General features: G+C 41.3%; 1 protein-coding gene across 3 annotated transcripts in view; it reads right to left on the bottom strand.

Moving 5' to 3' along the window:
• LOC105734598 (chimeric ERCC6-PGBD3 protein) overlaps positions 1-26,428 on the bottom strand; it is a 107,484-nt gene that overhangs the window by 25,760 nt on the left and 55,296 nt on the right. For all 3 annotated transcript variants that reach the window (XM_012477477.3, XM_012477475.3, XM_012477476.3), the window contains 10 exons: positions 23,258-23,428; positions 22,595-22,771; positions 11,897-12,013; positions 9,772-9,867; positions 7,293-7,508; positions 6,738-6,848; positions 6,172-6,291; positions 5,603-5,697; positions 4,239-4,384; positions 3,446-4,153 (listed from right to left, as the gene is read on the bottom strand). In XM_012477477.3, the coding sequence (XP_012332900.2) occupies positions 3,446-4,153; positions 4,239-4,384; positions 5,603-5,697; positions 6,172-6,291; positions 6,738-6,848; positions 7,293-7,508; positions 9,772-9,867; positions 11,897-12,013; positions 22,595-22,771; positions 23,258-23,428 (1,957 nt within the window). The remainder of the gene's footprint in view (positions 1-3,445; positions 4,154-4,238; positions 4,385-5,602; positions 5,698-6,171; positions 6,292-6,737; positions 6,849-7,292; positions 7,509-9,771; positions 9,868-11,896; positions 12,014-22,594; positions 22,772-23,257; positions 23,429-26,428) is intronic.

Below are 26,428 nucleotides of genomic sequence, written 5' to 3'. Positions count from 1 at the left end.
TTTTATGCAAATAGCATCAGAGTATATACTAATCTTATTAGTCTGAAAGTCATCCATGCTGTAGCATGTATCAATATTCTATTTCCTTTCATTGTTGACTAGCTTCTTTTTTTTGTTTTGAGATGAAGTCTCACTCTGTCTCCCAGGCTAGAGTGCAATGGCACGATCTCAGCTCACTGCAACCTCCACCTCTCAGGTTTAAGTGATTCTCCTGCTCAGCCTCCCAAGTAGCTGGGATTACAGACACCCATCATCATGCCCAGCTAATTTTTGTATTTTTGTAGAGATGGGGTCTCACCATGTTGTCCAGTCTGGTCTTGAACTCCTGCCCTGAGCTGATCTGCTCACTTCGGCCTCCCAAAGTGCTGGGATTACAGGCATGAGACACCACGCCCGGCCTATTGATTAGTATTTGCTACGCCATGGTTAGTTTAACTGTTTACCTGTTGGTGAACATTTGTGCATTTCTCCATTTTGACTATTACTAATAAAGCTGCTATGAATATTCATGTACAAGCCTTTGTATGACCATATCTTTCCATGTCTCTTGGGCAAATACATACCCAGGACTGAAAAGCCTTTATCATAAGGAAAGTGCATGCCTAATTTTTAAAAAACTGCCAAACTGTTTTCCAAAGTGATTGTGCCCTTTTACAGTCCCATCAGGTGTGTATGAGAGACCCAACTTCTTCACATATTTACCAACACTTATTGTGGTCAGTCTTGTCTCATTATCGTTTTAATTAGCATTTCCCTAATAACTAATAATATTAACAAGCTTCATATACTTATTTGCCATCTACATATCTTTCTTGGTGAAGTCTGTTCAAATTATTTGTCCATTTTAAAAACTGGGTTATACATAGTTTTTCTTGAGATGGGGTCTCACTCTGCGCCCAGGCTGGAGTGCAGTGGCATGATCACAGCTCACCACAGCTTCAACCTCCCAGGCTCAAGCAATCCTCCCAACTCAGCCTCCCAAGTAGCTGGGACCACAGGTGTATGCTACCACATCCAGCTAATTTTTAAAATTTTTTTGTAGAGATAGGATCTCACCATGTTGCCCAGGCTGATCCCAAACTCCTAAGCTTAAGAAATCAACCCACCTCAACCTCTCAAAGTGCTGGGATTACAGGCTGAGCCACCACATCCAGCCAGTAATTTTTGACTGGGTGCCAGACATTGTGAATTTCATCCTATTGGATGTTGGGTATTTGTATATTCCTATAAACATTCAGGTGGGGCTGAAGCAGTGCTCACTGTAAGGCTGATCATTCCCTGCAACAGAAGCAAGACCTCCTACTCTGTACTATACCCAATGCCCCATGAAATATTTTTCCAGTCTAGCTGGCAGGAACAGGCACAATCCCTGGCCATGGGTGAGCACCAGGCATGTTTCCTCTAATCCAAAAGTTAGAGAGGAAAGGCCTTTTCACTGATGTTAAGTAGTTTTCTTGCATAGTGTGCTGATCAGCATTCAGCAGAGTGCCAAAGGAGACTCTGCAGACCTGTGGGGCTCTCTCCCTGTGCAGAGCTCTCTCCTCTATTGTCTCTTTCATATAAACACCAGCCACCCTGGCCTCCCCTGATGCTCAGCTGTGTCTTCTCAACACAGGGTCTGCCTGGGGCTCCATCTGGGTTCTCCCTCTTTCTGTCACAGCATGAAAATTCTCTCAAGGCAGTAGGGCAGGGCAACTGGAGAGTTCAGTTCATTTGTTTCCCATCTCTCAGACATCACTGCCCTTTGGTGCCTTGGTGCCTGAAAACCATTGCTTTGTATGTTCTGTTAATGTTTTCATTGTTTCACATGGAAGGGTAAACGTTAATCTCCCTTTGCTGGAAGTCAAACTCATGGTTTTTCTAGACATAGAGACAGATGTATCTGTGCAATTTGTTGTGCATATATATGCATGTATGTATGTGTATATGTATGCATACAACAAACACATACACGTACATATATCTATTTCCTGATATACTGGCTAGGAAAGCAGTGACGTACCAGTAGCAATGAACACTCTGAGAATCCAGATCCTAGTTCCTAAATACCATTCTCCAGGGATTCCTGAAGAAATGGCTGATTACAGGGCTGGCATAGAATATAAATTGAGTTTGGCATATATTAGTATGCCAAGAAGAAAGGAGGTGCTCAAAGAATAGCGGGGACACACCAGAGGCACAAAGGAGCCAGCTTGAAGGAGCTCCCACCCACGAGGCAAATCTAAGACAATATGAGCACCACAATACCCCTACTAATGGATTACAGTCATGGAAAAAAAGAATCCATTAGTCCATACTCATCTAAAAACAAATTAATAAATAAGTAAGGGAGAAGGAAAACCTTCCTTACAATAGAATGTTAATCACCATTTGGCAACCACTGTAGCAATAACTGACTGAGGAAAGAATCATCAATGGATGTTAAAACTAGTGGATAAAAGTTTGATGAGAAACAGGATATTTACACAGTCTCAAAGTATATTCCTTTAAAGCACAAATTAATTACAAAGTGAAAAATATTAATTTTAGCACTAAGAAACCTGGCAGACTCTACTTTAACCCAGTGATCTTAAAAATTAACCTGTAATAGGTCAAACCAACATGTGTCTCCTGATAGATGCACTGAGTTAAGATACAGTATCACCTCTGTGGCATTCCTGCCACAAAAATGTATGCATAGATGTGTGTGTGTGTGTGAATGTAAAGCAAAAGCTGAAAAATGTTCATAACTTGGATAAAGGATATAGGAGCGTTCTTTGTATTATTCAAACTGATTTAAGTTTGAAATTACTTCAAAATATGAAATTAACAAAAAAAATTAACCATGCTAAACAAAAGTCTTTCTAAAATGCTACACATAAACCTGCCTTTTTAAACTGAATGTCGTGAACAGCAATCTCTGGTAACTCAAGGCCATCACATTGTGAACACAGTGACTGCTAAGGGATCACTAAGCAGGGCTATCTATACGCCATGGTCTTGAGCAATTGTTGAATCTACATCTCCTAACTTTTCTCCCTTGACATTAGCTATCAGCTTTCATGCTTCTAGAATGCCTGTCACTAGCCACACGCTTGTCTGTCTCTCTTATGATGATACTTTAATCTCCTGTGGATGGAAGATCAGATTAATGTAGCACACAGCATGTAAAGAAACTGCCTACTAATGTTCAGGTAGTACACATCTACTTAAAGAATTGCACACCTCCCATGAGTGGTCGTAAGTACTATTGTTTTCCAAAGTTTAAAATTATTCTAGGTCTTCAGAAAAGATGTGTGAATACAATTTTTTAAATGTCAATATATTTCAAATCTAAATTTTTGAAGAGAAACACCTCTGCCTGAGAGCCCTCTATGCACCATCAGTTAAAGGCTGCTATTGCTAAAAACAGCCTACTCATTTTCTGATCCTAGCATCCCTGTGGCAAATGTATCAAAAGGATTACCTGATTTTTTGAAAAGCTTTTCCAAAACATAATCATCATTGCTCTGTTCCTTGGCCTCACTCTTGTTTTCAGTGTCCTGCTTCTGATACCGCCTTTTCTTCACCAGGTGTGGAATTCGAGTTCCTTCAAACTTGGCGTCTCTGCAATGCTTAGGGTTCTTAGACTTTTGCTTTGGTCTCAGATGTTTCTCCAGGATCTTTTCTTCTGCTGCATTATGATGTTTTGTTTTTGACTTGTGCTTATAAAACTTATTTTCCGTTTGTTTATTCTCCCAAAAAGATTCTGTTTGAGCCTGGCTGGGTATTTCTCTTTTATAGGAAAGACCGAACTTTTCATCAATACTTTCGTCACCAGATAGCCTAGAAGTTTTGTCTGTTCTTGAAGAATTTGAACATTCCCCATTTCCACTAATCACTGATGACTCTTCTGGTCCAGACACTGCATTTGTCTCTTCTCCAAGTCTATCATTGCTAGTTACATTACTACTCATGTGAGGGTCATCTTTCAAAGGATCACTTTGACTAGAAGTTACTGCATTTACTTCACCTCCTTTAACCTTAGGTTTCTCTTCAGATGATGTGGCATCATTTATAGGTATATTAGAAGCAGGGAACTTTTTGTGTTTTGGAATATCATGGTCTGCTCCAAAGGCTGGTTGAATCTTTCTTTTTAAATGGCATTTGGGTGACTGAACATCTGATCCAGTTCCTGTAAAGAGGAAAAACACAGCTAATACTATATTGTATCATCTTGTGCAATTGATTACTTTAAATTAAATGATTTTACAAAATACCTGCAAAAATAGCACTTGTTTCAGTGCTCTGGGATGCATCAGGACTAGTCAGAGTAAACAGCTCATAGAGATCATTGGATTTGAAAAACCGCCTTTGTTTTGGGTCTTTTAGCACTCTATTTGTCAAAAACTGCTTGAAGATTTGTCTAAAAAAATAAAAGGTAAACTGGTATAAAACAACATGTACTCTACCTAAAAATTCAAGTTATAAAGCAATATGAGAGAGAGATGGTAATAGCAGCTGCACATATGGCTAAATAATCCCCCAAACTTTCAGCCTTGGAAAATTATAATTCGGGAAAGATATAATACATCAGTTAATCTCCCATGTCTTACAGAATTTAAATTAGAAATAATACCTTTTATTTACACCAAATGAGCTTTTTCAACCTCCAAAATCTAACACATTTCAAGAAACACCTTTTCACATGCCATCATGTGACTCAGCCTCTCTTAGCCTCCTTGACTTGAGTACCAAGGGTCCTGCCCTGCCTAGGACCCTCCTATCATAGGGTTCAGCAAACTCTCTCACCCAGGCCTTGCAAGGTCTTCACTCTGACCTGTCTCTCCCTGCTCCAACCTGCAGGTCCACACTCTGCTGAAGCCCCACACCACTGCCACTCTGGAACAGGCACCTTCCCCAGCCACACTGTCCCTCCCTGTCATTTATTCTCCTAGCTAAAGTGTGAATCTATAAGAGGAAGCTCTCTTCTCACAGAATCCAACTCATCCCCCACCCTCGCACAACAGTCCCTTGAAAACATATAACATTCCAGGAATAGCCCAGCATATGGTGAAGGGCACAGGAGCCAGGCTATGGCTCAAGGATAAAGTCTGTGGTGGGGCAGTGGGAGAATCTGGCAATGTCTGGATTCTACTGTTGAAGTTATTACTGTCTAAAATCCCCTAGTCATTATATAGAAAGACAGAGTAATAAACAGGCATCCTGTCAACTTCTCTGTAAGGGGCATCAGAGTCAAAGACCACCAGGACACCCGCACTGATCCCACCTGCATGTTGTGTGTAAATACCAATATTCAATCTTGTCGCTTTTTAAACATTTCCGAAGGCAACACACCATAGTAGGCAGAAATATTTCTCTCAAATAACAATTAATATGAAGTTTACACATAAGTGATTATTGAGGTAGAATAAGGTAAAAAAATTATCATGTTCTAAGACATTTTCTGACAACTCACAGTAAGCCATCTAAGCATGTTTTAAAGAAAAAGAAAAAATACAAAACAAAGACCAAAACCTTAAGTTATAGCAACTATTACTCCAAGATGTAAAGACTTTTAAAAACAACACTTTGGAAAAATTCCCTGCATGCCCAGCCAAGAGCTGCTACTGGGTGCACTGACCGGTGGTAGATCTTTTCTTCAATGGTGCCCGCAGTCAGGAGCCTGTACACAGTCACCTGCTTCTTCTGGCCTATTCTCCATGCTCGCTCCCGGGCCTGCGGCAGAGAGAGAGAGAGAGCTCTCAACAAGAATCCTTCCCAATGACAAGCACTGACTATAAGAAACAAAGCCAGCGGGTCACTACCTTTCATCCTGAGAGTTAGAATTTTGACTCATGATGTCAAGTGTACCTAAGGCCTGCTCAGGAAGATGAACAGCCAGTTGAAAAGACATCTCTACCTGAAAGAATGTTTGTAACTTTGCCTATGTTCTTTTGACCCCAACTCTAGGAATGAATGCTATGGATAAACTGCTGAAGATGGTTCCTGTCCATTTTCAACACTTTGGCTCTGACGGGTGCCTTCAGGGTGTGTGACTCTGAAGGGTCTCTTCTTCCGTGTCAAATAGGAGACAACCAAAATGTGAACTGTACGCTGAAGCCAACCAGAACATCAAACGAGTCATAAGAGCTAACCATGAAACTATATTTCTAGTAATACATTCTTTTTAAAAAAGAATTTAAAACAAACCTGTGTGTCGGTGCTTGGGTTCCAGTCAGGGTCATAGATGACAACTCTGTTTGCCCCTGTCAGGTTGACACCTAAGCCTCCTACCCGCGTAGTCAGAAGAAACACAAATATGGACGTGTCCTAGCGGTAAGACACAAAACACCGAGCACACACATTTACGACCAGTTGCAGCTCTCAGCCTCTGCCTCCATATTGTACACGTGGAACTACTGGGCTGTTCCCAATACAAGGAATGGTAATGTCCTAGAGACCTCTGGTGAATCAAAATCTCATTTCACAGCTTTTATTTTTAGTATTTATTAGAAATATTTAAAAATTGGGTTTTTAGGAGGAAAACACATTCTGTGGAAAACACATTTTTTGTTTGAGCACACACGCCCACCACCCCGTCCCCCGCCGAATATCCAAAAGTGCATAGAGTTAAAAGCAACAAGTCTCCCCTTAGCACCCCCTCCCCAAGCCCAGATGTCAACACTACTTCAGTGGGTAAGTGTGTGGATACGCTTAATACTTTCCCTCCAGACACAGCAGCACCGCTCAACTTCCCTGTTACATTCCCATGTTACCTCATTGTATCTTGTAATTAGTGGCTGTCTTGAAGCTATTGTAGTGGTACCATCCATCTTGAGATAGGTATACTTTTGGGCTCTAAGGAATACTTCGAGTATGTCCAGCATCTGTTTGTTTGGAGGTGAGGGATAAGAGTTTGCAAAGCAAATACACATTCCCAGTGAGTGCTTCTCTGTTTATACAAATAGTCACACCTTCCCCAACAGGCCTAAGTTAAAAGGAGTTTCTTGCTTTATGACAAATAAACAGAACTGTTAAGAGTATTTTTGGTGTTTCCTTATAGTTAATTCTTACAACTTTTGTAAACAACCGAAGCTCAGGCCTAAACACAGTTGCACACCAAAATCACACGGTGAGCTTTTTTAAAAAGTCAACTTCTAGACATCAACTCTAGAGAAAGATCTAAACTCCCAAAGAAATCGGCAGACTGCCACCTCAACGTGAGTGGTAGACTTGCTTCAGAGTCATTACTTTAGATTGAATCCCATTTTGTGAGTTTATGGCTGTCATAAAGAACCAGCCTGTTTCCCGTATGAAGTCTGCGCACTCACCTGCCTTGACTGAGAAAATAGCAATACTCGCTGACCCTGCTTGTGCCATATTTTCAACAAAGACTCAACAACAATCATTTTCCCAGAACGTTTCCAGTACCCAAACTGATCTTCTTCTAGTTCATTGTCAGGAAGACCTTTGAGATTCTTGGGACCTCCAGAAAAGAGATCAGGGTGGTTGCAAATTTTTCTTAGGGCTATAAGTCCGGAGAAAATCTGTGGTAAGAAAGAACATAATATGTGCAATCAATGACCCCATGTAAAATAAGATTCCCTAGGGAAGGAGGCTGTTTAACATATAACAGACTAAAAAAACTGTTCTCCACAAGCTTCTTAGTTTCTTCCCTAATCACAGCATTATCAGGAGCTGGGAGAAATTAACTTTCACTCATCTTGTTTCCCTGTTAGAACAAGTTCTCAATAACAAAAAAATTCTACTGGACTGAACACGTTTACAGGGGTCATATTCAATTGCTGATAATTCATTTTCCCTCACTAGAAAAAAGGTATGCATTATAAACTTAATATAAAAGAGGAACTTGCCTTTTAAATATAGATCAGAAATGTCCTATCAACCTAAATTTGGAGATATCAGTCATATGACTTATCAAATGCATTTAAATATTACACTCCTAAGTACCTCACTAAAAGTTATGTAGTTTAATTAATGAGTCAGAAGTTGAGGATCCATTGACCTTTAGATTATTTTTAGATCAGAAAAAAAATGCATGAAAAAATGCAAATATGTGAAAGATATGAAGTATGGCCCATGCAGCAGAAGGGTATAAAAGACGAGGGGTGAGTGCTCCTAGCTCATCCCCATGAAAGGACATTAACAAAACTCCAATAATGGGGCTCTTCCAGCCTTGAGAGGATGACTCAAATCAAACTCACTGGTATAAAAGCTTGAGCAGCTGGGCACAGTGGCTTAGGCCTGTAATCCTAGCACTTTGGGAGGCCAAGGCGGGTGGATCACGAGGTCAGAAGTTCAAGACCAGCCTGGCCAAGGTGGTAAAACCTCATTTCTACTAAAAATACAAAAATCAGTCAGGGGTGGTGATGGGCACCTGTAATTCCAGCTACTCGGGAGACTGAGGCAGGAGAATTGCTTGAACCTGGGAGGCGGAGGCTGCAGTGAGCCAAGATCACGCCACTGCACTCCAGCCTGGGCGACAGAGCGAGACTCTGTCTCAAAAAAAAAAGCTTGAGCAGAAAAAGAGAAAATCACCATTAAGCCAATAATCAAAGGGTATGGTAGCCATCACTAGTAAACAACAGTTAAACAGATTAACAACAATCTGAATAAGTCAGGAACACTGGCAAACCTCCCCAGAGTCATCTGTGACTCATTTTTCTTCCTTTCAATCTGCACTGTCCAATGCAGTAGTCACCAGCCACATGTGGCTACTGACCACATGAAGCATGGCGAGTCCAAATTGTGATGTCCTGTGCTGCATATGTAAAATACACACCCAATTTCAAAGACAGTATAAAAAAGGAGTAAAATACCTTGTTAATCATTTTTAATTTTTGATTACATATTAAAATATTTTAGATACATTAGGTCAAATAAAATATATAATCAAAATTAATTTCACCTGTTTCTCTTTTTCCCTTTTTTAATGTGACTACTAGAAAATTTACAATTCCAAGTCTGGCTTGCATTCTCTCTCCTGAATAGTGTGATCTAGACCCCCTAACTTGGAGAGACCTGAAGGGGAGATTCACGGAGATGAATAGATGTGAATGACTAAAAAACCTCTTGTAGCTACCAATAAGAGATAAAATAAGAAATCGTGAGAGATGATTAAAAGAACTGAAATGACCTAATCACACTCACATATTTATACAATAGAGTCTTTTGGAGAAGACACTAGCTAGGAACTTCTGAATTCCGGACACTAGTAGAAAGAGAGCTTTCTCAGTATTGAAAAAAATAGAATCACCATAAATACATTACTGTCATACCCTGGGGACAACCAGAATTAGAGTCAGGGACATTTGAACCAAATTTATATCTGGTTCCTAACATTGTAATGGTTCATAAACATTTATTGAGGCATGGGCTCCTTTAGGAAGCTGATGAAAGTTATGAATTCTCATGATCCTCTCCACAAGATATATAATTTTGGTCATAATTTCTGGAAAAACCCAGCTATGCACCTGACACCCGCCCACCTACCAGTTAAGACCCTCGGGAGTAACAGAAACTGCACAGCTTGCCGTTGCATCTGTGTCTGGGTTCAGATTCACCGTGCACAGCTGTGCAACCTACCACCTTCCACCAGTTACCTAACTCCTCTGCACCTAACGGCTCCAGGCCATAGACTGACTGCACATCTACCACGCAGGACTGCATGCAAGTGAACTGAGATGACAGTATGTGAAAAGCCTGGCGCACTCTAGATCCTAGTTTCCTTTCTTCCCTTGATTCCCTTGGTCCACAATTCATTTCTCCAGCTTCTATTCTTTAGCTGACCTGCATCTCTCCATTGAGAATCCTGTAAACTTCTTTGGAATCAATGAAATTTTGGTAGACTTTATGCTGCTCATCTGTAAGACGGCAAAATAAGACCTACAGAAGGAAAAACAAGGAGACTATAATTTCAAAAAAAATTAACAGAAATAATTAAAATATCAACAAAACTTCCCGATCAAAAGAGCACAATGCATGCGATTTTAATGGTATCTCTATTATTAATATTAAAACAACAAAGGGTGATGATACTTCTCACCACACCCTGCTCACCAGCCCCTTCATCTCTGTCACTCATCTACCTCCAGCCGCCATCCCACAGTCCCCAAAGACTGGCTTCCTGCTCACCAGCAAGTTCAGGGACCAGGTGCACAGACCATCCTCCATGTTAGCCTCCACATGGTCAAACCATCCCATCTCCTGTGACTCATGCCATGCTCTAATCAGCAGAACTGACCAGAGACCACAACCTCACCTGGAGCTCTCCCTTTCCTGGAGCTCTAAGTACAGGTCCACGAGATACCAGACTCACCTTGGACAGCAACCCTTACCCTCCCAGCCCACTGCACCAACCACTCCATGCCATCATGCTCTGTGACCTTCCACCTCCCAACCCTCCCTCCTTCACCAAGTCCATCACCAACAGTTACATTCCCATGGATGCTCATTCAGCCACCCCTCTGCCACCTACCTGGACCCCTTTCAACCCCCTGCATATTCCCTGTAAACTTCTAAATGTAGGTCAACTCAACCATCAGCCTTCTCTAGGCCTAAGGTCAGTGCTGGTGCTGCTAGAGAAAAGCTCCTTCCTGGCAGCATACTGCCACGGGCTGTCCTGCTCCACAGAGTCCTCCACACATGCCCACCCAGCACCTTCCACAAGCCCAGAGCAGATGTGCCCGTGTTCCTCACCACCCAGCCACCCACAACTCTGTCTCAACTTTTACTTAAAAACAATCAGACAAATAAAAACAACATGAAAATCAAATCTGAACCTACCAGGATCAGGCACAATTCCCTGGTTTTCACTCCCTAATATGTCTCTACTTCTGCACCCACTTTGGCTCATTGTCCTTTATTCCAAGAGGAAGAGGTTCCTGTACAGGATGGAGGGCAACCCTTCAACCTGTGCACTACATTTGAAGACCCACTCATTCTCCTCGGTATAGTGCCTCACCTGTTAGTCTCCAAGTGGAAGATGGGGGCGTCCCTGAGAAAATATGGTCCAATCCCTACCTCCATTTCCTCACCTCCAGTCACTCCTGAAGCCTGCACCCAGAGCAAGCCTCATGGGCACCTCTGTTGATGCCACTGAGGCATCACTCATGACTTCCTAGGGACCAAACACATCGGGTCCTTCCCAGGTCACCCCACTCACCTTACAAGGCCCAGGCCTTCACTTCTGTTCACGTATCTGTTTGATCCAGCCTCCCCAGTCTTTCCAGCTAGCTCCTCCTCTTCTACCCTCCTTGTTGCTCCCAGCCCTGACCACACTGGCCTCCCTGCTGTCCATGGATGCCCCAAAGCACTGTCACAGCCCACCATCTGCAATGCTCTGCCTTCGAAACTGGTATGACTCACTCCTTTGCCTTCTTTAGGCCTCTGCTCAGATGTCAGTTCATCAGAGGTCTTCTCTAACCATCCCTTATAAATGGCCCACTTCCCCAGCAATTCCAGCTTATCCTTGAACCCTGCTTCATTTGTCTGCACACTTATCGCTGCCACCTGACATCTTCTATACCTTTCTGTGACACTCTCCTCAAGAATAAATGTGAGTTCCCATAAGAAAAAAACTTGCTTGGTTCACTGCTATATCTCAGAGCCTAGGGTCATGACAGGCACATGGTTGACACCTGATACAATTTGTAGCATGAATAAATTAGGGACTTAAGGAGAATGGAGATGTTTAAAAGAGTAGCTGTAGGAACCCATGTGTCAATAAGGGGGAGGTCAAAGCCTGTGGACTAGAGAAGAATCCACTGAGGGCAGAAGCCACAGCAGGCCTAGCCTGCCCACAGTCCCAGGACCACACCTCACCAGACTCTCTCACCCAAAGAGAAGAATCAGGGTGAAGGGACAGACACACTTATGCTTTAGGAATGCTTTGTTAACTCCTGCATTTACAGACCTGTTCATTTTTATCTGGCAAAGAAAGGCTCATCTTGACATCTGACTTCATTCTCCGCAGTAGGTATGGATTTATGGTATCTCGTAAGACACATGCACACTTGTAAGCAGTTTTGACCTTTAATAAGAGCATAGAGGGAAATATTACTATATATGTTTGAGGAACGCATTTGTTCTTACCTCTCAATTGCTTCCATTCCTTAAAAAATAGAAGAATGACCAACAGTTGTACAAAATCAGTGGGAAATGATTGCAAAGTGGTTTGAAAAAGCAAGCATAAGCTCCATATACTCCAAGGGGTGGTAGCTTTCATAATATTATCAGTTAAAAAAAATCATCTCATTAACCAAAATGTACAACAAAAGAAAAACTGATAATTTTGTGCCTTATTTCTCTTGTACACTTTGCTTTAATTATTATTATACAGTTAAACCCTAAAGTAGAGACTTATTGGGTTCTTGACCACCACCCCCTAGGGGAAAAACTGCTTTTGTACAAATCTCTGTTTATGATCTTGTATTCTCCAAAAGCTACAAAGGAGCTCTGCTAGGCTGAAGATCAAATGCTAACTCTGGGGAAAAGATGCAGTGATGGAGCAGTCAGCCAATAAGCAGAGATTACTGCCCACTGGAGACTTATAACAGTAAGTTCAACAAGAGCCCTCTGATCCCAGAAACAAAAGGTCACTCTGCCCTAAAATGCAGCATATGGTTCTGTAATGGAGCACATCCACATGAGATGGGTACTAAATATATGCAGAAAAGCAAAGCCCCACAGTCCAGAAAACCACTCCCTCTGCAATTGACTTACAGGCAAAGTATTCAGTAAATTATTGCTACTTCAAAAAAACAATCTAAATAGGCTTAACAACTTAGTAAAAACTATTTCATGGAAAAAATTCCAACCAAAGTTTAAATTTAAGAAAGTCAGCTGTAAAATGAATGATAATAAAAAAGAGCTTGGCCACACATGTTAAAAAATATTTTAAAGAATGCTAAGAAACCTCACTCATGCATATATATGTATGTGTACTTGTTGTGTGAATGCATGTGCATAAATATTAAAATAGGCTTTACGGGGAGGAGTTCCAAGATGGCCGGTTAGATCCAGCTCAGATTGCAGCTCCGAATAAAAGTGCAGAGGGTGAGTGGACGCTGCATTTCCAGACGGATTTTTATTGCCCACAGACCAGGAGATTTACAGGCGGAGGAGCCCCACGGGTCGCCAGCGCGGCTGGTGTGGCTGGCGCGGCTGTTTTGCCTGCGCCGCAGCGCAGCGGCTCTGGGTGCAGAGTAAACGGGACTGTGTTCCCACTTAGCCAGCGAGGGGAGCTGAAACAGGGAGCCAGACCAGGAGATTCCCGGGCAAAAAAAGCGCCATGAATCTCAGAGCCGCGGTTTCAGCCAGCACAGCCGCTCCCGGTGCAGAGTAAACGGGACTGTGTTCCCACTTAGCCAGCAAGGGGAGCTGAAACAGGGAGCCAGGCCAGAAGATTCCCGGGCAAAAAAAGCACCACAAATCTCAGAGCCGCGGTTTCAGTGGCGCAGTGGGTCGCCGCACGGGAAAACACACAGATCCCGGCACCTATTCAACAGGCGACCAGGTCACCTGGTAGAGAGCGGACCTTCAACAAAAAAATAAAAGGCTCTGAGGCAGGGAGCCAGGAGATCGGGTCCGGCTGGTCCCACCCCCACAAAAACAAAATTGAAAACAAAAATACAGCAATTGGAAATGCTCTCTTTTGAGAGTTTCACAGCAAACACAGCTGAACCCGAGACGGTCCAGCTCTGTGGGGGAGGGGTGTCCGCCATTACTGAGGCAGCCTGCTGTTGCTGTGGCAACGCACCATTACAGAGAAAGTCCGTGATTACAGAGGCGGGCCAACATTGCGGAAGCAGCTCTAACTACACCCATATAAACAGGACTGCAGGGAAATTCACACGGCAGCCGGCCAGAGCCCACAGCAGCTCAGCGAAGCCTCTGCAGGCTGAGAGCGACTAGGCTGCCTCCTTGTGGGCAGGGCAGCCCTGAAGAGAAAAAAAAGGGCAGCAGTACAGCTGAGACTCATAAAGCCCTAACTCCCTGGGACAGAACACCTGGGGGAAAAAAATAAAAGGTGCAGGTTTATGAGTTCTGCTGCTGCAGACTTAAATTTACCAGCCCAGCAGCTCTGAATGAACAACGGGGCTCAGAGCTCATCACCTGAGATAATATAAAGGACTGTTTCCTCAAGCAGCTCCTGACCCCCGTATATCCAAAGAGTCACCTCATAAAGGAGAGCTCAGACTGACATTTGGCAGGTATCCTTCTGGGACAAAGCAGAAGAAGAAACTGGTAGCAAACTTTACTGTTCAGCAGCTGCTGCAAGTGATCCCCAGATAAGCAGGACCTGGAGCGGACCTCAGCAGTCTTACAGCAGAGAGGCCAGACAGTTAAAAGGAAAACTAAGAAACAGAAATAACTTCATCAACAACAAAGAGAACGTCCACTCAGAGACCCAATCAGAAAGTCAACAACTACAAAGCCGACAGGTGGATAAATCCACAAAGATGGGAAGAAACCAGCGCAAAAAGGATGAAAACACCCGAAACCAGAACACCTCTCCTCCTACAAGGGAGCACAACTCCTCACCAGCAAGGGAACAAGACTGGATGGAGAATGAGTATGATGAAATGACAGAATCAGCCTTCAGAAAGTGGGTAATAAGATACTTCCGTGAGCTAAAAGAACATGTTCTAACCCAATGCAAAGAAACTAAGAACCTTGAAAAAAGATTTGACGAAATGCTAACGAGAATGGACAACTTAGAAAGGAATATAAGTGAATTGATGGAACTGAAAAACACAACACGAGAACTTCGCGAAACATGCACAAGTTTCAACAGCTGAATTGACCAAGCAGAAGAAAGGATATCAGAGGTCGAAGACCAACTCAATGAAATAAAACGAGAAGGCAAGATTAGAGAAAACAGGGTAAAAAGGATTGAACAAAGTCAACAAGAAATATGGGACTATGTGAAAAGACCTAATCTTCGTTTGATAGGTGTACCTGAATGTGACGAAGAGAATGAATCCAAGCTGGAAAATACTTTTCAGGATATTATCCAGGAAAACTTCCCCAACCTAGCAAGGCAGGCCAATATTCAAGTCCAGGAAATACAGAGAACACCACAAAGATATTCCTCAAGAATAGCAACCCCAAGGCACATAATCGTCAGATTCACTAGGGTTGAAATGAAGGAGAAAATGCTAAGGGCAGCCAGAGAGAAAGGTTGGGTTACCCACAAAGGGAAGCCCATCAGACTCACAGCAGATCTCTCAGCAGAAACCCTACAAGCCAGAAGAGTGTGGGGGCCAATATTCAACATCCTTAAAGAAAAGAACTTTCAACCCAGAATTTCATATCCAGCCAAACTAAGCTTCATAAGTGAAGGAAAAATAAAATCCTTTGTGAACAAGCAAGTACTCAGAGATTTCATCACCACCAGACCTGCTTTACAAGAGCTCCTGAAAGAGGCACTACACATAGAAAAGAACAACCAGTACCAGCCACTCCAAAAACACACGAAATGGTAAAGAGCATCAACACAATGAAGAATCTGCGTCAACCAATGGGCAAAACATCTGGCTAGCATCAAAATGGCAGGATCAAATTCACACATAACAATATTAACCCTAAACGTAAATGGACTAAATGCCCCAATCAAAAGACACAGATTGGCAAATTGGATAAAAAGCCAAAACCCATCAGTGTGCTGTATCCAGGAAACCCATCTCACATGCAAGGATACACAAAGGCTCAAAATAAAGGGATGGAGAAAGATTTACCAAGCAAATGGAGAGCAAAAAAAAGCAGGAGTTGCAATTCTCATCTCTGATAAAATAGACTTTAAAGCAACAAAGATCAAAAGAGACAAAGAAGGACATTACATAATGGTAAAGGATCAATGCAACAAGAAGAGCTAACGATCCTAAATATATATGCACCTAATACAGGAGCACCCAGATACATAAGGCAAGTTCTTAATGACTTACAAAGAGACTTAGACTCCCACACAATAATAGTGGGAGACTTCAACACCCCATTGTCAATATTAGACAGATCAACAAGACAGAAAATTAACAAGGATATCCAGGACTTGAACTCAGACCTGGAACAAGCAAACCTAATAGACATTTACAGAACTCTCCACCCCAAATCCACAGAATATGCATTCTTCTCAGCACCACATCACACCTACTCTAAAATAGACCACATAATTGGAAGTAAATCGCTCCTCAGCAAATGCAAAAGAATGGAAACCATAACAAACAGTCTCTCAGACCACAGTGCAATCAAGTTAGAACTCAGAATTCAGAAACCAACCCAGAACCGCACAGCTTTATGGAAACTAAACAACTTTCTCTTGAATGTTGACTGGATAAACAATGAAATGAAGGCAGAAAAAAAGATGTTCTTCGAAACCAACGAGAACGAAGACACCACATACCAGAATCTCTGGGACACCTTTAAAGCAGTCTCTAGAGGAAAATATATAGCAATAAGTGCCCACATGAGAAGAAAGGAGAGATCTAAAATTGACACCCTATCGTCAAAATTGAAAGAGCTAGAGGAGTAAGATCAAAAAAACTCAAAACCTAGCAGAAGACAAGAAATAACTAAGATCAAAGCAGAATTGAAGGAGATAGAGACACGAAAAACCCTTCAAAAAATCAATAAATCCAGGAGCTGGTTTTTTGAAAAGATCAACAAAATAGACAGACCACTAGCCAGATTAATAAAAAAGAAAAGAGAGAATAACCAAATAGATGCAATAAAAAATGATAAAGGGGATATCACCACAGATTCCACAGAAATTCAAACCATCATCAGAGATTATTACAAACAACTCTATGCACATAAACTAGAAAACCTGGAAGAAATGGATAAATTCCTGGACAGTTGCCTCCTCCCAAGCCTAAACCAGGAAGAAGTCAAAACCCTGAATAGACCAATAACAAGAGCTGAAGTCGAGGCAGCAATTAAGAGCCTACCATCCAAAAAAAGCCCAGGTCCAGACGGGTTCACAGCCGAATTCTACCAGACATACAAAGAGGAACTGGTACCATTCCTTCTGAAACTATTCCAAATAATCCAAAAAGAGGGAATCCTTCCCAAATCATTTTATGAGACCAACATCATCCTGATACCAAAACCCGGCAGAGACTCAACAAGAAAAGAAAATTACAGGCCAATATCCATGATGAACATAGATGCAAAAATCTTCAATAAAATACTGGCAAGCCGATTACAACAGCACATCAAAAAGCTTATCCACCATGATCAAGTAGGATTCATCCCAGGGATGCAAGGTTGGTTCAATATACGCAAGTCTATAAATGTAATTCACCACATAAACAGAACCAAAGACAAAAACCACATGATTATCTCAATTGATGCAGAGAAGGCCTTTGACAAAATTCAACAGCCCTTTATGCTAAAAACCCTCAATAAACTAGGTATCGATGGAACGTCAGCAAAGTCTCAGGATACAAAATCAATGTGCAAAAATCACAAGCATTCCTATACACCAATAACAGACTTAAAGAGAGCCAAATCAAGAACGAACTGCCATTCACAATTGCTACAAAGAGAATAAAATACCTAGGAATACAACTAACAAGGAACGTAAAGGACCTCGTCAAGGAGAACTACAAACCACTGCTCAACAAAATAAGAGAGGAAACAAACAGATGGAGAAACATTCTATGTTCATGGTTAGGAAGAATCAATATCGTGAAAATGGCCATACTGCCCAAAGTAATTTACAGATTCAACGCTATCCCCATCAAGCTACCAATGACCTTCTTCACAGAACTGGAAAAAACCACCTTAAACTTCATATGGAACCGAAAGAGAGCCCGCATAGCCAAGTCAATTCTAAGCAAAAAGAACAAAGCAGGAGGCATCACACTACCGGACATCAAACTACACTAAAAGGCTACAGTGATCAAAATAGCATGGTACTGGTACGAAAACAGAGATATAGACCAATGGAACAGAACAGAGGCCTCGGAAACAACACAACACATCTACAACCACCCGATCTTTGACAAACCTGACAAAAACAAGCAATGGGGAAAGGATTCCCTGTTTAATAAGTGCTGTTGGGAAAACTGGCTAGCCATATGCAGAAAGCAGAAAATGGACCCCTTCCTGACACCTTACACTAAAATTGACTCCAGATGGATTAAAGACTTAAACATAAGATCTAACACTATAAAAACCCTAGAAGAAAACCTAGGCAAAACCATTCAGGACACAGGCGTAGGCAAGGACTTCATGACCAAAACACCAAAAGCATTGGCAACAAAAGCCAAAATAGACAAATGGGACCTAATCAAACTCCACAGCTTCTGCACGGCAAAAGAAACAGTCAATAGAGTGAATCGGCAACCAATAGAATGGGAAAAAATTTTTGCAGCTTACCCATCTGACAAAGGGCTGATATCCAGAATTTACAACGAACTAAAACAGATTTACAAGAAAAAAACAAACAAGCCCATTCAAAAATGGGCGAAGGATATGAACAGATACTTTACAAAAGAAGACATACATGAGGCCAACAAGCATATGAAAAAATGCTCATCATCACTGGTCATCAGAGAAATGCAAATCAAAACTACATTGAGATACCATCTCACGCCAGTTAGAATGGCGATCATTAACAAATCTGGAGACAACAGATGCTGGAGAGGATGTGGAGAAATAGGAACACTTTTACACTGTTGGTGGGAGTGTAAATTAGTTCAACCATTGTGGAAGACAGTGTGGCAATTCCTCAAGGACCTAGGAATAGAAATTCCATTTGACTCAGCAATCCCATTACTGGGTATATATCCAAAGGATTATAAATTGTTCTACTATAAGGACACATGCACATGAATGTTCATTGCAGCACAGTTTACAATAGCAAACACCTGGAACCAACCCAAATGCCCATCGATGATAGACTGGACAGGAAAATTGTGGCACATATACACCATGGAATATTATGCAGCCATCAAAAACGATGAGTTCACGTCCTTTGTAGGGACATGGATGAACCTGGAAACCATCATTCTCAGCAAACTGACACAAGAACACAAAATCAAACATCGCATGTTCTCACTCATAGACGGGTGTTGAACAATGGGAACACATGGACAGAGGGAGGGGAGCACTATACACTGGGGTCTGTTGGGGGGAAGTCGGGGGGACAGCGGGGGGTGGGGAGTTGGGGAGAAATAGCATGGGGAGAAATGCCACATATAGGTGAAGGGGAGGAAGGCAGCAAATCACACTGCCACGTATGCACCTATGCAACAATCTTGCATGTTTTTCACATGTACCCCAAAACCTAAAATGCAATAAAAAAAAATTTAAAAATAAATAAATAAATAAATTTTAAAAAAAGAAAAAATAAATAAATAAAATAAAATAGGCTTTACTTGGAATAATACATACAAAAGAAGCTCAACTAATCAACAACTTTTAGTTATATATAATCCCTTAAATGTATCATTCATTGATAAAAATCACCTTGAAAATGATGATGAGGTACATATTATGATTTCTGATGCAGAGATGATGGAATTTCAGAATTTAAAAATACAGTCCCACTGAAGAAGCACAAACGTACAGTGTGTGAAGGAAACTGCCCCACATCCTCCCTCTGCCCACACCCCCTCAGGCAGAAGAGCAAGCATGCTGGTTGGAGGTGTTTGGTCAACTAAACCAAGGCTAGGCTGGGGAGTGGCCAGGCTGTGGCTCCTGCTCTCTCCTGCATGACACCCTATGGAGATGATCTTCTATCTCATTCCCAACTGGCTCCCAGTCTGCTTCTCTGTTCATAAAAACACAAGGTGGGGATCCAGCTAGATTTCTCTACCAATGCCCACACCCCAGTGCTATGGAAAACGGACACCTTATTGAGCATGCCCACACTCTTTCCCTCCTGACAAGGCAGAGCTCTTCCTCTTCCTGAGCACAGTGATCAGGTTAGTCACCAGAATGCTGAGAATCAAAAACCTTGCTTGTGAAATGAAGAGGTTCAACGAGACATCCCTGTAGGCTCTTCTCAGTTCTCACATGCTCTGCCCCAGTTGAGCAAACCAACCTCAGCAGCAGTCTGTATTTGGGCTGCTGACATGCTCCCCATCACCTTCCTCACCTTTCAGGCCCCAGCTTAGTCATCCCTTCTCCAGAAAGCCTTTCTGAATCCCATAAGCTCTGACACTGGGCATCTCCCCTGATCACAGTCCTCACCGCCCTGTACTGGAACCAGGTTTTATTTGTCTTTTTCCCCTGTGCCCACCCTTACTGGACTGGAAATATTAGTCATGGGAGGGTTCCGGTTTCCAGCCCCTGCCATCATTTTAGCACCAGCATGACAGAATAAATACCAGCACACGGACTATCTTCATAGAATTCAATAATACAAAGCAACATGGTCTTAAACAGAAAGCAAATACAACCAATACTCTGCTCCCAAGTATCTTACCTGCTACAAAGGAGAGAAAGGTAAGTACATAAACTCCTAAAACAAGAACTTCAAGGAAAAAATAATAGATCATAATGACATGTTCTCAAATCATTTTTCTATAAATGACTTATTAATGCCAAAGGAGAAGGGGTAACATCACAGTTTAGATCTGGTCAACGCCACCTTACTTAAAGTAATCAGAGTTAACATCACCCATAATGGGAAAAAAAGACAGCATGTTCCTCCAGATACCATGCACTGAGGAAGACACATCGCTTCTGTGATATTCCTGGCTAAAATGTATAACCTGAATCCTATCATGAAGAAACGTAAGGCAAACCCAAACTGAGGTACATTCTACAAACTAATAGGCCTGTAATCTTTAAAAAATGTCAAGGTAATGAAGGGCAAAAGAAACTGTCCCAGATTAAAGAGGACTAAAGACATGGAAACTATTGGAACAACTGGCAAAATATGAGTGATTATAGACTAGGTAACAGACTCTTATCAATGCTAAACTTCCTTCTGATTTTGTTGCTTACACTGGCTATGTAAGAGGCTATCCCTGTTCTTGGAAATACACAGTGAAGGATTTGGAGGAAGGGGCATCATATCTGCAACCTGCCCTCAGATGGTTAGAACACTAACTTTAGCTGTGAATCTACATGGCAAGAGGCTGGGGAGAAATGATAAAGCCAATGTGGCAAAATGTTTGCAAAATGCTAACAATCAGTGCCTCTGGGTGAAGTGTACTTAAGAGGGTTTTCTTGTTTGTTTTTTTACAATTCTTGCAACTTTTTGTTAAGTTTGAAATTATTTCAAAACAAATTTTCTCTTTAAAAAAGAAAGAATGGTATAACAGGAGATTCGGAGAAAGAAGAGTGTCCTTATAAAAGTTAACTGAAAACCATTCAATCTCAAAATGCAAAACATATTAAAATTGTTTTTGACAATCTTTTGATCTTAAAGGTCTAAAATTATTTTTCTAATTAAATACTCCAAAATACAAGAGCTTCTCTTTTGGTGAACGACCTAATCCCTGGCTCAGCCATGGCCTGGTAGGCACAGCCCCACCCATGAAGGGCTGTGCAGAAACCCTGCCTCCCACCCAGGCTGGAGCCTGCCCTGCAGGCCACAAAGCTCCCTGCAGCTAACTTCACCTCCTGACATTCCTGCCTGTGACCACCCATTCCATCAGGTGCCAGGGCCTAAAACCTCAGGAGTCAGTCAGTCAATCACAGCAAGCTTAGCCCCTACTCCATCTCCTCGACCCTATCAGCCTCCAAAATGTTTGTTTGTTCTGCCTAAAAATGCCACCTGGGTATCCTGCCTCATCACCTTTCTCAGACCACCACCCAAGATCAGGTCCAGGTCCTCATGGCCCTCACCCCAGTGGTTCCTACAGGTCACTCAATGCCAGCCTCCCTCCTGTGACTACCCTGTAGCCTGAGGAACCCCTGAGAACCAGCATCTTACAGCATCCTGCTCAGACACTCTCAGTAACCCAGCTCTCCCTGAGTGCGACTACTTCCCTTTCAAGGTCCCCCAGTTCTGGCATCCATAGCTTTCTAGCTATGCCCTCACAAGCATCTCCAGTCCAGTCAAATGGGTCTCCTCACTGCCCCCAGCCACATATGGTGGCTGCATCCACATGGTTGCCCATCTAGAACGCCCTCACTCTCCGTGGCCTACATTCCCAAAATCAGGTTAAGGGACATGTCTCATTAAATCATCCCCAAACAGTCCGATCCTCCTGGTGTCCCCTTTTCTAAGTTTCTCCAGTACTTTATAAGATGCACTACCCCAATTTACAGAACTAAATTACATGCTGTCCCAAACTGGTTTGCCCATTTCGTAATTTCTAACTGTTCTTCTGACCACATGTGACATCTTTTTAAAATTTCTTATCCGACCAAAACATCCCAGGAACACAATGCCAAAACTGTTTAATTTCTATTAAGCAAAGAGAAATTTTATTCTAGGGTTTTCCTCTCTGTGAATGTATTTCATGTTTTAAGTGAAAAAATATGATCAAGCAAAAATAATTTTGTGATTTTTTTTTTTTTTTTTTTACCAGATACCAATAAGCTTGGTCATCCTTCTTACATTCTGGGTGACTTGGTTACAAAATACAGTATTTAGTAGGAGCATTTTAAATATTAAAATGCCAAAAGTGTTATCTTCCTAATATATTACCTGTACTGGGGAAGCATTTGAATATCCCCCCATGGTGATGGGGACGGAGAACTGCTCCAAAAACACAGGCAACGTGCCTAACTTTCCCGGGAAGATGAAGTCGAAGAGAGACCACAACTCTCGGAGGTTATTTTGCATCGGTGAGCCAGACAAGATGATCCGATGAGGGGTGCGAAACTATTTGAGGAAAGAAAACACCTTTTTATTAAATGTACCCTGTAGCATACAATCACCATGCCTATCCCAAAACGCTCCTCTGCAATATTATTTATACATTTACTCATCATTCTTGCATCGTTTTGGTACACTCTAAAACATATACATTTTATGCAATTATAAATCCTTAATTACATTTAGATGAAAAAATGAGGAATAATTTTTCCTTATTGTTCAAGCTGAATACTATAGATTAGAGTTGGGTTTGGTTACATTCTAACAACTGGTCCCTACAAGAGACATTAAATAACATGAACAATCAGCATTAAAGACATGATTAAGGGTAAAAACACAGAGTTTTCTGCATTAAGGAAAATGCATATTTTAAATTCCTTGTGCAAAAGCACAAGGAAAGATTCAATAAATGTGTTACTAAAAGCAGAGAGTTTATTCTGAATTAAATATTCTTCTCCACCTGGAAATCTCCCTTGTTATAAGAGGTCATACCTGTTTGCAAGCAAGGGTGATAGCAGCATTTGGATTTCGAATTTTGTGTCCTTCGTCCAAGATCACATAGTGCCAGTCATACCTGCTAATGTCATCTTGCATCAGTCGAATGTAGGAGTAAGATGTGATCAAAATTCCATGACAATGAACAACATCTCGAATTAGTTTCTCCTAAGACCATAATAAAATGATAAAGTCAGTTTTAAATAAGAAGTGACACCCTTTCAATCATGACACAATCTAAAGCACTTTATAAAAGTGCACAAATACAAACATAACACTCACAATCAAAGACATTATCAGCACTAGAAGTGTACTTGTTAACCTGGCAAGTAGTAAACACTGACTAATACAGCCATTATTGGGGAAAGGAGACTCAAAAAGATGACAAAGTTATAATACATATACATTAAATATATATATATATATTACATTTTTATTTTTTCACAACAATCCTTTGTGTCCAACCTTGTTAAAACAACAATGTGGATTGAAAATATATTGATTTAAAACAAAAGCGAGAATATCCAGAGACAAGGCAGACAAACCTAGGATCTCTAACAGTGTATAACATGAATTCCAGGACACAGTGGAAAGGATATAAAAGCAATTATTTTAAAATGATAGAAAAAGGCCAGGTACAGTGATTCACACCTGTAATCTCAGCACTTTGGGAGGCTGAGGTGGGTGGATTGCTTGAGCCCAGGAGTTAAGAGACCAGCCTAGGCAACGTGGCAAAACCCTATCTCTACAAAAAATTTTAAATAGCTGGTTGTGGTGTCAAGCACCTGTAGTCCCATCTACTCTAGTCCCATCTACTCAGAAGGCTGAGGTGGGAGGATCCCTTGAGCCCAGGAGGTCAAAGCTGCAGTGAGCAGTTATGGTGCCACTGCACTCCAGCCTAGGCAACAGTCAGACTCTGTCTGAAAAAAAAAAAAAAAAATCTCCATAAATGGAGCCAAGATCTGAATCTACAGAACAAAACATCTCCCAGAGTGTCAGGCAGAGACACACAAAAAAGACATATCTGTAGACATATCCTACTAGATGTCTGAATTCCAAAAATAAAAATAAAAACAGCCAGGCCAAGTGGCTCATGCCTGTAATCTTAGCACTTTGGGAGGCTGAGGTAGGAGGATCACTTGAGGCCAAGAGTTCAAGACCAGCCTGAACAACAAAGCAAGACCCCTGTCTTGACAAAACAAAAAAATCAGCAGTGCATGGTGGTGCATAGCTACAGTCCCAGCTACTTAGCAGGCTCAGGTAAGAAGATCCCTTGAGCTCAGGAGTTTGAGGCTGCAGTGAGTTATGATCACACTACTGCATTCCAGGCTGGGCAACAGAGTGAGATCTCAACTCAAAAGAGAAAAATATTTTAAAATATAAGGAGAAAATATCATAGCTTCTAGTCAGAAGAAAATAGAAAAAGAAAATATTATCATCAGAGGAAAAAGACTCTGCCTGCATTAGACATCTTTTCTGCAACACTAAAAATGTCTGAGGGCAAAGAGGAAAATCTTTACATAATTCTAAGAAGGAAAAGTGGTGATCATGCATTCTGCATCAATCCAAACTACCAGTCATGCTTGACAAAGAAAATAAATTCCAGCTTCAGATAGGCAAGGATTTGGAAGACCAGTCACCAACAGATGGGCTAGCTACAGTGCACTGTACCCAGACAGCAGAGTGGCACCGTTGTGGACAGAAGAGGAAGGATGAAAAGATACTGCACCCTGAAGAAGGGAACACAGCAATGCTCCCACCCCACATTCTCACCACAGACCATGCTCACAGCAGCTCCCTAAGGAAGGACAGAGGGGTCATCACTAACCCCATTTTACAGACGAGGGAACTGAGACTTGGGGATGGTAACTAATGTACCAGGTCACGCAGCTGCTAAGTGGTGGAGTCAGAATTCAAATGGAGGAAGGCAGCCAAATCCAAAGCTAGTACTATTAATATTAGGCTACACTACCTCCTACTAAACTATAAAAGAAAAAATTTAAAAAGATTTTATGTGATATACATACCATTTCTTAAAATAAATCATTAAAGCATAATGACTAATTATGCCTAATAAAGCCTAAATATTAAACACTTAAGTATGAATGAAACTATTAAGAAAGGATCTAAAATATTAAAAGGCATATATTTTTAAGTGTTACTGTAATTCCTGTTTAGTTTCATAAAAGCTGGAGTGAGATTAGGAGAAAATAAAGGTGGACTAAAAATCTCATTCTGTCCAATGGTAGAATGAGACACAGGCAATAGATAATGTTTAATTCTTAACCATGTGATAAAAATGTTAAAATAAATTTGTCAAAACTTTAAGCTAATTACTGAGTAACAGTTGCTATTTCCACATAAATAATAGAGAATAAATAGAACGTAGAACTCTCAAATCATTATAGGGAAAAATAACAGAAAATAGCAAAAATTAGGAGAAAACAGAATAAACAAAAACAAGGTATCAGGTTTCAGACTAAACCTGGTAACCTACCACAGGACAGTGGGTTATTAACAGTGAGATATTCCACTGGGTAAGGCAAAAACCTAGCCTTGTGTTTAAAAGAGACCCAAACCAGACTGGCACTCAAAGTTGTAATATGGGAATTATCAAAGATATATCAAAGAAATGCAAATGAAAAAAGGCCAGGATTAGCAATATAAATATGAAACAAAAAGGAGTGAACAGAAAGAAGAGGGATATTTTATATTTTAATGGGGATGCCGCAATGAGAAAACAGACCCCTGAACCTTTACCTACCAAAAAGCAGAGCAATAAACACAAAAGCAGAGCCCTTAGAGCTGCCTGTCAAAGTGACACACCCACAGCCTACCCAGAGAGCTGACCACAGCCTCTCTTAGAGGGAAAGTAAGATCAAAGAAAACAAAATGTTTAAAAAGAGGATGCAAAGGATTTGAGTATCACCATCAGAGATCCTTTTAACAGTGATCAGCAGCACTTTATACAAAGAATATTCATTCTTTACACTCTATTAAGAAAGGCTGAAATCAAAACGAGCAGTCAACATAACCTGCTAAAAAAGGAAAATGAGAGAATTAGTAACATAAAAATTAGTGGGTATTAAAAAAACCTGGTAGAATTGATAAAGCAAAATAATAATATCCCTTTGGAAAGACTAAACCAAACAAAGCTTTGAAAAGTCA

Source organism: Aotus nancymaae, unplaced genomic scaffold (genome assembly GCF_030222135.1).
Source record: "Aotus nancymaae isolate 86718 unplaced genomic scaffold, 86718_ANA_hifiasm-v0.15.2.pri h1tg000099l, whole genome shotgun sequence".
NCBI classification, from domain to species: Eukaryota; Metazoa; Chordata; class Mammalia; order Primates; family Aotidae; genus Aotus; species Aotus nancymaae.
Note: the sequence above shows the minus strand (reverse complement) of the source record. Positions and strands in the feature narration are given on the sequence as shown.